The sequence below is a fragment of the Nyctereutes procyonoides genome, unplaced genomic scaffold (genome assembly GCF_905146905.1).
Source record: "Nyctereutes procyonoides isolate TBG_1078 unplaced genomic scaffold, NYPRO_anot_genome, whole genome shotgun sequence".
Classification (NCBI taxonomy): Eukaryota; Metazoa; Chordata; class Mammalia; order Carnivora; family Canidae; genus Nyctereutes; species Nyctereutes procyonoides.
In genome coordinates, this window is record NW_026575082.1 from 25,660,163 (window position 1) to 25,677,109 (window position 16,947).

At 40.4% G+C, this 16,947-nt stretch overlaps 1 protein-coding gene across 21 annotated transcripts in view; it reads left to right on the forward strand.

The window, feature by feature from the left end:
* Positions 1-16,947, forward strand: part of LOC129514638 (nebulin-like) — a 201,565-nt gene that overhangs the window by 36,942 nt on the left and 147,676 nt on the right. For all 21 annotated transcript variants that reach the window (XM_055333391.1, XM_055333376.1, XM_055333377.1 and 18 more), the window contains exons 28-38: positions 1,725-1,922; positions 4,637-4,744; positions 6,284-6,382; positions 7,154-7,258; positions 7,346-7,453; positions 8,917-9,228; positions 9,333-9,539; positions 11,736-11,840; positions 12,555-12,662; positions 14,637-14,948; positions 15,894-16,100. In XM_055333391.1, the coding sequence (XP_055189366.1) occupies positions 1,725-1,922; positions 4,637-4,744; positions 6,284-6,382; positions 7,154-7,258; positions 7,346-7,453; positions 8,917-9,228; positions 9,333-9,539; positions 11,736-11,840; positions 12,555-12,662; positions 14,637-14,948; positions 15,894-16,100 (1,869 nt within the window). The remainder of the gene's footprint in view (positions 1-1,724; positions 1,923-4,636; positions 4,745-6,283; positions 6,383-7,153; positions 7,259-7,345; positions 7,454-8,916; positions 9,229-9,332; positions 9,540-11,735; positions 11,841-12,554; positions 12,663-14,636; positions 14,949-15,893; positions 16,101-16,947) is intronic.

The following is a 16,947-nucleotide window of genomic DNA, read 5'->3' on the forward strand; positions in this document are numbered from 1 at the left end:
AAGAGAATCTTTTAAAGCCATTTGGACCTTTGACAACCTTTTGTATGTGCAGATATGTGTGAACTGGTATGAACATGAACAAAAGAATCAAACGGTTTAGTCAAAAACACTTCCACACAGCAATGCTGTGGCAACATTATCAGTTTGTTTGCTTATTTATTAAAGGTTTATTTATTTTAGAGAAGGAAGGAGAGAGGATGAGTGGGAGGGGCAGAGGAAGAGGGAGAGAAAAACTCAAGCAGACTCCACACTCAGCATGGAGCCCAACGTGGGGCTCAATCCCACAACCCCAAAATCCTGACCTGAGCTGAAACTATGAGTCAGACTCTCAACCAGCTGCACCACTTAGGTACCCCATCAGCTTATTTCTAATAAAGACAAACTGTATTTTTTCAATGTTCTTACATATGATCAGAAAGTTTCCATATTTTATTTTCATAAACCAGAGGCTAGATTTTACAATAAAGTGATGTTTATTCAGTGAGAGTGATTGCCCACAAAATATTTGGGAGGAAGATCACATTCCCTAAGAAAGCTAAAAGATCAGATTGTTTGCAACAGGAATTTCTACAGAAGATTTATATACTTGCTAGTTTGGGTCATCATCTTTATTTTTTTTAAGATTTTTTATTTATTTATTCATGATAGACATAGAGAGAGAAAGAGAGGCAGAGACACAGGCAGAGGGAGAAACAGGCTCCATGTAGGGAGCCCGACGTGGGGCTTGATCCCAGGACTCCAGGATCACACCCTGGGCCAAAGGCAGGCGCCAAACCGCCGAGCCACCCAGGGATCCCTGGGTCATCATCTTTAATGCTTATGTGATTATGGGGAGATAGAATGGTTTAGAATTTTCCTACGGGCACTGGGGTAGAATTTTTCTCTCTGTTAAGGTAATTGGTTGAGTGGACATGATGAAGCTGGGACCTTGACCTAATTAGCACCCTGTCTAACATTCCAGAAAACCAGCCAGTGAAAGTGCTTTCTGAGGCCCAGTCAAGATATTTGGTTTATGAGAACACTGTAATAAGTGCCAAGATTACTTTAATGGCTCAGTTTCACAAACTTTTCTCCTTTGAGGTCTTATTACTGCTGCAATCTGAAGCTTCTTTTAAACTGTTACTGAAATTAAACTTGGTATGAAAAAACCAAGGGGATTCTCAGTGGAGCTTATCTACTGTCAAGAGTAGAATAGTCAGGTTGGAAAAATCAGTAACCTCATAAAAATGATGTTAGAAAAGCTAAGTAGTCAAGGGGACAGCTTTATTCATGAAGTAGTCATTTTATAAAATCAGAAGCATGAAATGATTGTCCTATAATTTTCATCTATTTTTTTTAAATTTTCATCTATTAAAAAAATACTTCTTTATTGGAAAACAAAAATTAGATTACTTTGGTAAAAATAATGCTTGTTAATGGTCTTGAAAAAAACCCTGTGTTAAAATACCTTGGTGAAGTAGAAGCTGTGGCCCCCCTCCTGTTGTCTGACAGTTGCTCTTTGATCTAAAAGGAGATTTGATAACATATGTCCACGTCTGACTTTTTTTTGGAGGGAAAGGGTTCAATAATGTGTAACATACGAACAAATTTTAGAAAAAAAAATAACTACTCGGATGTTTGAATGTGTTTCTCTAACTCCTGTCTGTTGTTTATGAGAGATTTCTGTGCTTGTCCGGAAACCCATTGAGGATTTATGGTAATAAATGGAAAATTCCTATTCACAGCGTGAATATCGAAAAGATTATGAGAAGTCAAAGACTATCTACACGGCACCTCTTGATATGCTCCAAGTCACTCAAGCTAAGAAATCTCAGGAAATTGCCAGTGATGTGGACTATAAGCACATCTTACACAATTACAGCTACCCACCTGACAGCATCAACGTGGATCTCGCCAAGAAAGCTTATGGACTGCAGAGTGATGTGAGTAATCAGATTTTGTCTATTCCCTTTTTCTAAGGTGGAAATGGAAATAATCAAGTGGAATGGTGTTTTTGACCATTCTCAGAGGTGTTGGCATTGTCTTCTGTATGTAGCATGTATGTAATGGGAAAATGACCCTTGTGGCTTGATGAGAGCATGCCCTTCAGAGTTAGAACTAGATCTAGCATAAACTCATCTCTATATCCCTTCGGGAAAGCTATCAACCTTGCTGAGTCTACAGTGTTCCTTGTAAAATCGGAATAAGTAAAAGAATTCTTTTGAGAATATAAATGCATGCAAAATATTTAGCTTAGTGACAGGCCCTAGTGCATTCTCAGTAAACATGCACTGTTACCTCATTCACTGTTATCAATAATTTTTTACCTACATAGCTATCTTGCCTGAAAATAAAATATCTTCTATCATTTATAACATCAATTTTCATAATCATGGAAGATATTTTCTGCAGATGAAAACTCATCTAGGCAAATTAATTTGAGCTACACAATTGAACACTTCATCCTAACAATCTTATTTTTTTAATGTAGCAAAATACACATAACCTAAAACTAGCCACCTTTATCATTTTTTAAGTGTGCCATTCAGTAGCAGCTAATTATATTCACATTGTTGTGCACTCAGTCTTCAAAGCTTTTTCATCTTATAAAACTGAAACTATAGCAGTTAACTCCCTGTTTTCCCCTCTCCCTAGCTCCTGGCAACCACCCTTCTACTTGAGCTGGGCTGCTCTGTAGACCATGTATATGTAGAGTCATTCAGTATTTGTCTTCTTGTTACTGGCCTATTTCACTTAATGAAATGTCCTCAAAGTTCATTCATGTTGTAGCATGTATCAGAATTTCCTTCCTTCTTGAGGTTGAATAATATCGCATTGTATGTGCATACCACATTTTGTTTGTCCCTTTATCCATCAGTGAACATTTGTGTTTCTTCCGTCTTTTTGGCTATTCTGAATAATGCTTCTACAAACGTAGGTGACAAATATTCCTTTGAGAGCCTGCTCTCAATTCTTCTGGGTATACTCTCAGAAATGGGTTTGCTAGATCACATGGGAATTCTATTTTTAATTTTTTGAGGAACCACTCTACTCTTTTCTATAGCACCTGAACGATTTTAAATTACCATCACTAACAATCCTATTTCGTGCATTGTTATTTATTTTTTAAATTTTGCTATGTTTCTTTCTCCCAAGTAGATGGTAAGCCTTTCAAAGGCAGAAACCAAATAGTTTCTTGATTTTTCATTCCAATTAAAAGGCCCACACTAAAGAACAATGGTTTGAATTTTGCATCTAGAATATAAGTTTTAGGTACCACATATAGCCAGACAATAAGAGGAGCCTATTATTTAATTCTCTTAGAGAGTGAGAGTAGGGGTGTGTATGGAGGGCTAGGGGAGAGGGAGAGGGAGAGAGAATCCCAAGCAGGATGCACACCCAGCACAGAGCCTGACATGGGGCTTGATTCTACAACGGTGAGATCATGACCTGAACCAAAATCAAGAGTTGAACGTTTAAGCAACTGAGATACCCAAGCACCCCAAGAGTAACCTATTATTTTAATGGCATCAGGTGTGTCCCCAAAATAGGAAAAATTCCAAGTAATAACAGCCTTCTACAAGCAAATTGAGTGTAACTATTTTATTTTTTAAATACTTTATTTATTTGAGCAGAGAACAAGCAGCAAGGAGGGGCAGAGGGAGGTAAAGAAGCAGACTCCCTGCTGAGCAGGAAGCCCGATGTGGGGCTCAATCCCATGACTGGGGATCACAACCTGAACCAAAGGCAGACGCTTAACCAACTGAGCCACCGAGGTGCCCCTAGCATAACTATTTTATTTTATTTATTTTTTTTATTTTTTTTAGCATAACTATTTTAAAGTGCATTGTTAACCAATATAGAAACACTCCAAAGTTAACCATTACACATGAAGGGCAACGTGTGTAAACATATAGTACAAATAACTGTTATCAAGTCTTATCAGAAGATGAGCAAAATTATCTACCTTCAATGGCCATCGGTCCTAATTTGACCAAAGAAACATAATACTTAGAGTTCCAGGGAGCAAACACCTCACCTTTGATTATCTAAATATAACAATTTTTTTTATTCTTTGAAGTATAGCTTTAAATTTAGTATTCATATTGGAATTAGAGTCCCACATACCTCCTTTCAGTTGGAAATAAGGATGAGATGGACTACATGCCAGCTAGAAGAACACTGATGACCTAAGGGCTGTTAAAATCTCCCACCAAGGAAATACTTAACATAACTGAATATGGGGCATCTGGGAGGCTCAGTCAATTAAGCATCCGATTCTTGATTTTGGCCCAGGTTATGATCTCTCTGGGTCTGAGATCGAGCTCTGTGTTGGGCTCTGTGCTCAATGTGGAATCTGCTTGTGTTTCTTTCTCTCTTCCTTTGCCCCTCCCCCCACTGATGCTTGTGCATGCGATCTCTCAAATAAGTAAAATCTTAAAAAAAAAAAAAAACCTTAATATATGGAGTACGGAAGCTGGTCAGAAATCTTAACACTCACTGGGTGTTATTCTGTATGTTGGCAAATTGAACACTAATAAAAAATTTATTATATAAAAAAAGAAATCTTAACACTGTTTTGGGTGAAACGTTAATGATTTCATGAATAAGGATGATGCTGAACAAAAAACCTGTAACCTTTCTCTTGGTGTTTTAGGTTGAATACAAGGCTGACTACAACAGCTGGATGAAAGGTTGTGGCTGGGTGCCTTTTGGATCCTTAGAAATGGAAAAGGCAAAGAGAGCTTCAGACATCCTAAATGAGGTAAAGCCATCCCACGTGCCACAGAGAGGGTTGGAATTGTGCTGTGTTAAAGCCCCCAGAACCATGGAAGCACCTTCTTTTCCCTCTTCATTCTCTCATGATTGTTATTGAGAAAAAAGCACTTACCACGTGCATGAATTATCCAGATAGATAAGGTTTACATCACCAAAACCCTTTATATTAACAATTCATGATTATATTATTTTTAAACAACTGTATCAAGGTATAATTTGCATGCCACAAAATTCACCCATTTTTAATAAGTTCATGTAGTTTTATGGTCATCACTATAACTGAATTTTAAAATGCTGCTAGAATGCCAAAGTTTCCTTGAAAAACTCCCACTCCCATCTGCAATGCCCAGTAACCAGAGATCTTGCTCTCCGTCCCTATAGTTGTACTTTTCTAGAAATTTCTTATGTATGAGCCTTCCTTCACTTAGCACCATGCTTTAGAGGCTCATCTACATATCTGCAATTCATTCCTTATTATACTGAGTAGTATTCCTTTGCATAGCTATATTTTTGGCTGTCCAGTGGTAGACATGTGGATTCTTCCCAATTTTGGCAATTATGAATAATGCATAGATGAATACTATGGAAATTGTCCTTTAAGTATTACACCCTATGTCCTATTCTTGATGATTTTGAAGTACTAGATAAGTTGTTATTCAGTCTAAGAAAAAGTAGCGATAACTTTGCACTCTAAATGGCCAGGTGATCTGTCCCTTCCCCTCCGATAGAGGCACATTCCCATGGCTGGCAGGTGAACCCATCAGGGAGGTTAGCCTACATAAAGAAGGGACGGAGGTACTGAGTGAAGGTTCTTGTTTCTGTTGTTCTGGGATTTTGCTTGCTTTTGGCGAACAACATTTTATCTCCTCAGAGATTTTTCACAAAAGTTCCTCTGAGTTGGTGGTTTTCAGAAGTCTGAAGCCAAGTGATGCTACTTCATACACAAAAGTGGGATGTAGAAGATGCACGAAGGAAGAAGACTGGGAGACTAGATGGAGGAAAACAAGGAATGTAGCTAGAAGGTCCCGTCGGAACCCCTTCCACTGTCTTCTCTCCTGTAGCTCCTCAGCACTTTAGTGATAAGCTGTGGACTAGTCACACGGAGGCTGCAGAGCAGAAGTTCTCCCTTTCTTATAGGAACCCCTAGCCATTGCCTAATTCCCCAAGTCCTCCCCCCTCAACCAGAGAGCTGCTTTACCTCTGTTCCACTGACGAATCGGAGAGCCTGTTAGTGTCACACACAAGACGCTCCAAATTTCCTTGCATGCTTTTCTGATGCTTTAGAAAACTTTGTGGTGTTTTTGGGTTCTGTTTAGCTAAGAGTACCCTCTTTCATTTCATAAGCAAGAAGTAGTCTGGTTCCTGAAAGTTATATTGGTCTGTAATGCCCCAAGAAGCTAGTATCTTAACATTTTAAAATCAGGAAAAAACCCTTGTTCCTCCAAAATAAACCTCAAGGATTTTTATATATTAGCCTTCAGTGAAAGTAATATTGCTGTTTATCTTGTTTTAATTCACCAAACAGAAAAAATACCGCCAACATCCAGACACTCTCAAGTTTACTTCGATTGAAGATGCTCCGATTATAGTACAGTCCAAAATCAACCAGGCCCAGAGAAGTGATGTGAGTGCTAATTCTGTCTGTGTTTTAATAAATGTTAACAGAAACAAATACACTTGGTTCTAAACGTGCTGACCACCTGTGGTTATTCTGTAATCCAAAGAGACTCAGTTCCAAGAGCAACTCTGTAACTCTCCCAGCTTTTCATTAATAAGACACACCTAAGTCACCTTTCCAGGGTGTTACGTATGCTACGCTGACCGTCCTCCCAGCCATTTAACATTGAAGACTAGGGGCTTCTCTTGATGACAAGAAACACTATAAGCCTATTTCTAGGAAAGACCAGGAAAATGAAGGTATGCAGCACACCTTCTGGAGGAACTACGTTGTAAGTCAGAGCTAAGACAATAATCATGTAGAATAAAAACCACCCCAGAGTCCCATCAGTCACCCACCAAGCAGAAGATAGATGGCTGTGTATCCCACCCAGTTAGCCTTTTCTGTGCTCAGGGAAGGATCTGCAGGTTAACATTTTCATCAGACCATCTCCCGGGGCTAACCTCTCTGAGGTGCCCCTACCAAAGCTCAGAAGTGCCTAGCACATACTGAGGGACCTTGGCCAAGGCTGAACGGGCACTAGGATGGGACCCTGTGCATTGCATATGAGACCTTGAAGGCCCACAGATCTGTGCAGGTGAATGTGGGGATGACCCAGAGAACATCATTCATAAAAAGCACCTCTGTGTAATGTGATCTGTTCTGAAATTATTTTCCTGTGTCGATAAACCCTTTTCCCTCCTTTGTTTTGTTCATGCATTTCTTTTCATCTTTCAGGTTGCATACAAAGCCAAAGGAGAAGAAATTCTTCACAAGTACAACCTGCCAGCCGACCTGCCCCAGTTCATCCAGGCTAAAGTTAATGCGTACAATATCAGTGAGGTATGCTCGTGAGCTCAGCTGCTGGCTGCATGTAAAGGCCTTTCTAAATGTGGCCTCAGTTATGTGCAAAGGAATTTTTTCTTTCAGAATATGTACAAAACAGACTTGAAAGATTTGAGCAAGAAGGGCTATGACCTGAGAACGGACGCGATTCCCATCAGAGCCGCCAAAGCTGCCCGGCAGGCAGCAAGTGATGTAAGTGCCGCTGGTGGTCCCCAGTGTGTAACTAGGAAGTATGGGTGGGGTGGACTCGCTATCCAGAAGTCGCCGTGTCTGCTGTCCCCAGCGGGAAGTGAGTCCTGTTGAAAACTATTTAGAAAAGAAAGTTCCCTAAACAGGTCTGAATTTTCCTGGCAGTAAGGATTTGTAGAACCTTTACTAACCTGTTCTAATGAAACACTCTAAGTTAAAGGTCTCCTCCGTATTTCTGTACAAATTCACATTATTCTCCTAATGGAAATAAACAAGTCACTCACTATTTAAGTCCTAATAGCCTCCTGGTGGTAACATTTTTGTCTCAAAACTTTAACTTCTATGAATTCCCTCTTTCCCTTATTTCTTTTTAATTAATTGCTTCCAGAGATGGATTAATTGGCCCCAAGGTCCATAGCAGTCATTAGATTCCATGAAAGTTAGAAATTTTGTCTTTTTTCCTTATCATACTTGTAACTATGAACTAGTTACTTTCCTCTTTGAGATTCAAATCAAATTGACTCAAACCCCCCACCTGCTAACCTTTAGGAAGTAGGATACCCTTTCTTCTGCTTAATGCAGATATTCTGAGGTTTGTCTTTCCATTACCTCTGGCTCCTGCTTTGTACACAGTGGTTTCGCTCATGCTCACCTGGACTCTCCTGTCCTGGATTCACTTCTTTTTCTGGTCTGCATGGTCCAGGGATGGAACACAGCCCCGTCTTTTGGTCCCCCGACCCCAAGTCCCAAGCACAACTTCATTGATTGTTTGAAATGAAGTTGACATTGCACCGATGTAAATAAGTTACAATTGAATAATAAATACTTGTATCATCAAAGTCCTGCCATCCAAAATTTCTTACCCATTCCCTTTCTCTCTGGGTACATTCTTCCAGCTACTCCCCACCCCAGTACACACATAAGCTTTCCTTCACATCTCTGCTTCTCAGTTTCCCATGCTTCTTCCCATATCTCCCCAAGCAAGTTCAGTTCTTCTCACTTTATAATTCAGAGCCAATTCATGTTTTCACACAACTGGCTCTGGGTCTTCCTTTGAATATCCAAATACTCATTAAAATTCTACTACAACTAAGATAGCCAGCTCTTTGGGGGGCTCCTGGAGCAGCACAATATAACTGGTAGTGATTGCAGAATGTTTATCTTTTCATTTGTCTCTACCAGTGTATAAGTAGAAAGGAACTTACTACCTTGTCTCTGACATGAATTATGGAAATGTTCCCCACCCCAACCTCTCTCAGGTGGCTGAAGCAGCTACAGACAATTAAATGGGCTCTAAGTAACATTTTAATTATACCAGGCTACATTTCAAACTATATACAAATGAATACATCTAATTGGTTGTTGAAGTAATTCCTGGGACGCTCACTTGCTTTAAGTCATGGTCTCATTGTTCAGCAAAATCTTCATAACTACATTTTAAAATACACCCACTTTGTTTCCAATAGGTTCAATACAAAAAAGATTATGAAAAAGCCAAAGGGAAAATGGTTGGCTTCCAAAGTCTCCAAGATGATCCTAAACTGGTTCACTATATGAATGTAGCCAAGATACAATCCGACCGAGAGTATAAAAAAGACTATGAGAAGACAAAAACAAAATACAACACACCCCATGATATGTTCAATGTTGTGGCAGCCAAGAAAGCTCAGGATGTTGCCAGCAATGTCAACTATAAGCATACACTCCATCATTACACCTACCTGCCTGATGCCATGGACCTGGAGTTGTCTAAAAATATGATGCACATACAGAGCGATGTAAGTGACACTTACTTCACAAGATAATCCTCTCCTAAGGTCAGAAACTGCATGAGAACCCACTGCTTGGGGCACTTACTCCTTTTTTTCCCCCTTTGCTATAGAATGCCTACAAGGAAGACTACAACACCTGGATGAAAGGCATAGGCTGGATACCTACTGGCAGTCTGGATGTAGAAAAAGTTAGGAAAGCAGGTGATGCCCTGAATGAAAAGAAGTACAGGCAGCATCCAGACACCATCAAATTTACCAGCATCGTGGACTCCCCAGTTATGGTCCAGGCAAAACAGAACACAAAGCAAGTCAGTGATGTAAGTACAAAAGAGGGGGCCAAGAATGGAGGGAGGCTTCAACAAAATAATTAGCAGCTCAAAAGTTTTATTCTTTGGAGCCATTAATTTTCCTTTTACTTTATTTAATTTAAAATAATAATTACAGTTATTTTTAGTTTGGGGGTCACCTGAGTGGCTTAGTTTGGTTAAGTGTCAGACTCTTGATATCTCATATCAGGTCTTAATCTCAGGGTCATGAGTTCAAGCCCTGCATTGGGCTCCATTAGAAAAAAAACAAAAACAACCACAATTATTTTTAGTTTGGGCACTAACATTTTCTTCTCTATTACTATTTATCTTTTTATAACATCTTCCTTTTTAGCTGCCTTTGAAATACTGTGTTACTGGATAAATTTGTCATGATGAAAAAGTTCTACTCTTGTACTACACCTGTATATACACACACAAAATTTAAATTCCAGACACTTTAACAAACTCATCACCTTCAAGTCCATATTAAGTTGCATATATTTGCTGTTCATATATAAAATACTAGTAGTACAGGGAAATAATTCACATGAGTATATGGTTTTGCTTCTCAGAATTCATCATACACAAATATTATAGAGGCTTTTGAAAACTTACATCTTGGAGATTAGTATGTTGTTTGCCCGGCTGTCCATGAACAATGTGTATGACCTGGCTAAAGTCAGACCTAAAAGGAAGCTTAGTGTATAGAAGAATTAAAGGGACATGGAAAGCATTTATTTATTAATTCATTGAATAAATGTTTTTGAACTCCTTCCCTGTGCTGGGCATTGTATTATAAAGACGCCATAGATGAGGAGTAGTGAGATATAGGATATAACAAGGATATAAGAGTGTAAAACAAAAGCATGGATAGAACCAGACAGAGCATTGCCACACCAAGAGGTGAATGCTACAGGAGAGGTATGTGCCAAGTGCAAGAGAAGAGGGTAACCCCCCACCAAGGCTTCCCTGGCAAATAAGGGAAGAGGGTGCATTCTTGCTGAAAGAAAAAAACATAATGACTAACAAGAGCTAATGAACTGGAAGGACGGTGAAGGGTTTGGGATTATTATCTGATAATTGAGGATCTTGCGTGCTTATACTCTGGATATTGTGGGGTAGGTAATTGGAGGTATTGAAGATCTTAATCCATGGAGTTGATTATCATATCTGTGTTCTAAAAGATAGCTCTGACAAAGAGTGCTGAGATGGCATTGGTTAGGGGAGAGATTGGAGGTAAGAAGATAGATTAAAAGCGCTTACAGAAACCTAGCAAAAGACTCCTTTGGACTTCAACTAAAGCACTAGCAATGGCAGAGGAGATGTGTAGAGGACAGAATCAGTGAGACTCTGTGAATGCCTAGCTATGGTTTCTAAAGGCAGTGAGGAAGTAAAGTTACCTCTTGGATGCCTAGAAGAAGTTATTTAGGATTTGAGAATTCAAATAGATATCAGCCTCTTTAGACTTTGTGATACATAGACGGCAGTTTACACGTGATATCTGCTTGAGGGTTTATGTGATAAATGACAGTCAAGAGATTGAAAATCTAGTGATTCCAGTTGTGTTTTAGATTTTTAGAAATCAAGCAATTTCTTTTCTATTACCAAGAGGAGGACACAATCTAAGTTCTATATCCTGCACCTAGCTGTCTTTCTGACATCTGTAAAAAGGATAGGATAGGGTAAATATGAAACGGTAAAACTCTCAAGTACACTGGGTAATGTAGAAGTGCCCTCATAGCATGAGGAGATTATTATATGGTTTTAGTGCTGCAATTGTAATTGGAAAGGTTTTTTTTTTTTTTTAGCAGAAGTGAAAGACTCCTTCTAAATGCCATTTTCTAAGAATCAAAAACCCAAAACTAAAAAACAAGACCTGTTTACTCCATTAGTAAAGATTGGACTTTTCTGACTTTGGTAAATTCTGTTTATTCAAGTTAGGGTTTCGCATTTGAAATGATTTTCCATTCATTTCTAGCAAAGATCACTGTTTTCTACTTTTCTATTTTAATACACAGAGTTTTTAGGTCTTTCTAAAAATGACAAAATGCTTGATTTTTTTTTAAAAATAGGGAAATACCTTTGATTTTTAACAATAGAAGTAGTAGAGGGACTGTGCTGGGAGTAACTCCTTTGTGCAATTCAAACATTTTCTTTTTTTGTGCTATCTGTGATACATGTTATTTTTGTGATTGTGTATTGCAGATCTTATACAAAGCTAAAGGAGAAGATGTGAAACATAAATACACTATGAGTCCTGATCTCCCTCAGTTTCTCCAGGCCAAGTGCAATGCTTACAATATAAGTGACGTAAGTAGGGTATTCAATGGGGTGTGAAACCCAGACAAGGTGGTAAAGTAATAGAATCTCAGAGTAGGATGGGGCCTTGATAACTATTTAGGTCAGTTTCCCACACACATACTGGATGGAGCCTATCTCATGACGATGGCTCTCTGCCTCTTAAGTTGGCCTCTTCAAGGGCAGTATAATTCCAAAAGGATGTGACATTTTCCCTTGCATGGAGCCCAACATCTGTTCCTCTAAAACTTCGAGTTAGTTTTCCTCATTTTGCAAGTGGAGAGAGTTATTATCCTGCAGAAAAATAAGAATTAATGAAATCCTTTTATTACAGCAAACCTGAAATTTCTAAAGCTAACCACCAGGTCTTCCCTTGACCTTCCTTCCGTAAGAGTGGACAACTTCATTTTCTCTAGTTGGTCCTCACACACCAAGGTTTCCAGAAAGAACATTTATTCCTCTCTTCTAGATCCACTCCAGTTTCTCCGCATCCTGCTTTGCTCTGCACCCAAACCAGGTTTGGGTGTATAATTGGTGCAGCATCCTGTAATTTCATGCTACACAAGGTGTGACATTTTGCTAATGTGACTTCCCAAAACAGAATGTACTGTAGGAGATTCCTTTAGCTTCTATCTGGAAATGAACAAAACAGTCCCAGCAATTGGGGACTCACTTCAGCTGATCCATGCACAGCATGCTGACCTCCTTCTTTCCTTCATATCCCAGGTCTGCTACAAACGGGACTGGCATGATTTAATAGCCAAGGGCAACAATGTGCTGGGTGACGCAATTCCCATCACTGCGGCCAAAGCATCCAGAAACATTGCCAGTGATGTGAGTAAAAATTTTAGGTGAAATGTGGGTGCATTACCTTTTTAAAAACTAATCAAATGTGTGCTTGTCTAAATGATGCCACATTGAAAACGATATGTCGAGGTAATGACGTTGAAATTCTCCAAAAGATACTGTTTTGAAAAGCTGTCATTTTTTCAAAATTCCTTGATTCTTTTCCATTGACCCCACTTGGTAGAGCTGTCGTAAATCTGACAACCACTTTCTCCCCTGATTCATAGGCCAAATTACCTCTACTGACACATTTCCTTGACAGCCTACATTTATTTTCAGTGAGAACACCCTACCTGACACTAACACATTAAATTCAAATGACTGCCTGCATAATAATTGTATTAAGAAGATTGAAAAGATATTCTATTAAATGTAAGGATTTTGTAAACCAAATGGGTAAAGGTCCATTTTTCTTGAATTTAATTTTCATTTATGTAAATCAATGCCCATTTCATCTGTAATAGGAAATGTATACACTTCCACTTCTTCTCATTGAAGATCAAAAATCTCAAACAGCATGCATGCCCCGCAGACTTCACTGTCACCTACTATCCTGAGGGCTACAATCACGGTTTGGGAAAGGAGAAAAAAGAAGCCACCCATGTGTGCAGACCACAGGGGAGCTCAGCTTTCCTTAGAGAGAGGTCCCTGAAAATGCGTCCCTCAGAGATGTGCACACCACTATGGAATACATCTCTAGATTAAGGACAAAGTGAAAGTCTAAATATGACTTTATCATTGTTTTAGGCTTTGTGCAGGGCTCTTTCTAACATACCTAGAAATGTCTCGATGACCCTTTTGCCTGCTAAGCTCTTGTTTATAAATTGCTGCATAAATGACACGAGCAGAGTTTCTGCAGAATTTAAGTGGATTTGAGTTCTCTTCTATAAAAATTGAGGTTTTGGGGATCCCTGGGTGGCGCAGCGGTTTGACACCTGCCTTTGGCCCAGGGCGCGATCCTGGAGACCCGGGATCGAATCCCACGTCGGGCTCCCGGTGCATGGAGCCTGCTTCTCCCTCTGCCTGTGTCTCTGCCTCTCTCTCTCTCTCTCTCTCTCTCTCTGTGACTATCATAAATAAATAAAAATTAAAAAAAAATTTAAAAATTGAGGTTTTGACCTGTTACCTACCATACAACTCCGTCTACACCCCATTGCCGGTGCCAGCAGCGAGAGAGCTTGGGCTGCAGAGCCTTTGCGCTGAGGTTTTTACTGCCAGGGGAAGCTCCCAGCCATTCCTGCCCTTCCTGTTCCTGAACTCCTCTGCAGCTGCTTCAGCAGGGAGCTTGGAAAGAGGCTGCTGAGAAATGGGTGGAGAAGGCCGGGCTACCTGCTTACGCAGTATCTAAATTGATGCCCCCTAGAAAGAAGAGGGGTTTGTTCTAACCTTACTCCAGCAGCCTGAGACAACACAGTAAAGGTTTCCACCCCCTACTCCCAAGAAAAACTGTGTGAACTCACATACAGAGTCCTTTGGAGTTTCTTCTACGTCAGTTGCATACGTATCACTCGGTCAATGGGAGCAGTATATGGAAGGTTTTCTCACTAATTTCTAATGTTCTGTGATGTATGATAACATTCTGTGGTGGTAGTAATGGATTGGGAAAATTCACATCCCTAGGAAACCAAGAGGTACTGCCTTATATTTGGAATGTGTCTTGTTGCATTAAGCATGAACATTCAGATGGGTTAAAGTAAAGTCCGACATGCAAAAGCATTTGTAGGATTTATAGCAAAGAAAAAAACTGGTCCTGAATCTATCATGATACCCATTTGTAACCCAGCAGTGTTGGAAATAACTGTTTTCACTCTGAACTTTCTGGGGCACATGGGAGTGGGGAGGTATGGTTTGCATTCTTGTACAGTCTTCCAGAAAGTCACAATGTTCGAAGTGCCTTTGTGTGTGACTATACTTGCTATACCTAATGTTATCAACTTTGCTAACCAAATTTTGCCTTCGCAGTATAAATACAAGGAAGCTTATGAGAAGTCAAAGGGAAAGCATGTGGGTTTTAGAAGCCTTCAGGATGATCCCAAGCTGGTCCATTATATGAATGTGGCAAAACTGCAGTCGGATCGTGAATACAAGAAGAACTATGAGAACACCAAAACGAGCTACCATACCCCTAGGGACATGGTTAGCATTACTGCTGCGAAGTCAGCCCAGGATGTTGTCACCAACGTCAACTACAAACAGCCCATACACCATTATACCTACCTACCCGATGCCATAAGTCTCGAGCACACCAGGAATATGAATCAAATTCAGAGCGATGTGAGTATGACAGGCCCAGGAATGTTGGTACTTCAGGGGTGATCCTCTTCTGTCTTAATAGGCTTCACAATACAGGAATATATTTGAGAAATGCACCTTTAACAAAGGCATGGTAGACGAGCAGGGGTTTTGCTGTCTTTCTGTTCTCCTGTTAGTCATTGACATTGTCTTTATTAACGCACGGATCAAAGATAAAACCATATTCCACTAAGTATATAAACCACTTTGATTCCCAGCAAGAGGCCATGGTCGCTCTTGGCAGACCTGTTTCAATGGTGACATGTAGAATGAAAAATAGTATTCTCTACTCTTTCTGAATTCAGGAACATTTTTTCTTTTTTTTAACTGAAATTCATTCTCATGCACATTAATCTATGTGGTGAGTCATTTAAATGAACCAGGGAGGCTTTGTGATTGCATTGCAGCATGATTCATGGAGAGCTGCATGGGGAGGCTGTTTAATATTCAGGGCATTTCCTTCTGCAGGAACCAGATTTCTGTAAGAATCATCCTCTGTAGGGAAAGATATGGCATCCGTTTATTGTCACTCGACGAAGATGTCTTTCCCCAGCTGAGATGTCTCTCCCCAGGAATAGCCTAGGCGGACAGTATGGGTGAAATTCAAAGTTGTGGGGTTTTCAGTGAAATAAAAAAGAAAGCCCAATTTATTGTCAGAAGAGACACAATTTTTTTTTTTTTAGCATTATCCATGGAAGTATGTGGCCTAGATTCCCTCTGTGTCGTAGAATGCACTCGAAAAGCAGAACTGCTGTTTCTTAGTACCAGATACTGGGGAAGAAGCTCAATGGCATACGTAGTGAAAGGCTTCTTTACGGACCTGAGCATGCTAGAAGGGTGGCTATTGTGATTTCCTCTGGATATAATTGCAGATTTCAGAGGCCACCTTTGTAGGCTATCTCCTCATATGAAATTATTCTTTTACAGAATGTGTATAAAGACGAGTATAACAACTTCTTCAAGGGCATTGGATGGATCCCTATTGGTTCTCTGGAGGTTGAGAAGGCCAAGAAAGCAGGTGATGCCTTAAACGAAAGGAAGTACCGGCAGCACCCGGATACCATCAAGTTCACAAGTGTGCCGGATTCCATGGGCATGGTTCTGGCTCAGCAGAACACCAAGCAGCTAAGTGATGTAAGTGGTTCGGGGCTTATCCAGGGGAGCCTGGGATTATCTGTGGATTTTATTTCCTACACCAGTCTCGGTTGTCACATTATCATAGATATCCAGGGGTGCTTGGTGGCTCAGGCTGTCAGGCCGCTGACTCTTCATTTTGGCTCAGGTCATGATCCTCAGGGTCCTGGGATTGAGCCCTGCGTCGGGCTCTGCACTCAGTAGGGAGTTGGCTTGAGGATCTGCTCTCTCCTCCTTCCTCTGTTCCTTTCTGCCGCTCACATGTGTGCTTGCTCGCGTTCTCTCAAATAAATAACCCCCCCCCCGCCCAAGATTTATCCATGAATAACCCCATTCCACCATCCTTCTCCATCCTTCTTAATTCCACATGTCAAGGTGCATCTGTGTGTTTGTCAACTGCTTTCAGGGGTACATTAGAAAGGCCTTCTCCCTGTTCTCTTTATGTCCAAGTTCCCAGTTGCTTCAGAAGAAGGAGGATTTTCCAGATTTATTTTCCAAATGTAGAGGATCTGTGCTATTTATAGGCAGACCCCTATCATTATACACAAGAAATGAAATGATTACTGTAATCATCTGTGATTCCTGCTGAATCGTAAGCCAAGCTATTTATTACTCTGAGTTGCAAGCGCTCTCCGTGGCTACCCGGGGAGAAGGCCTGTCCTCAGCCTCTGGCATGACAGCTCGAGGTTCTGGAAGGCGAGCCGCTTCTGGGGGGAGGCAAGCACCTCACTTCCCGAGCCCACATCTACCTGGCCCCTCACTGCCTCAGAGCCTGGTTGCAACGCTCAGTGCCTCACCTCATTTGGGATTTCAGAGTTCTGTTAAAATCCCTCTGACAGAGCAGCGA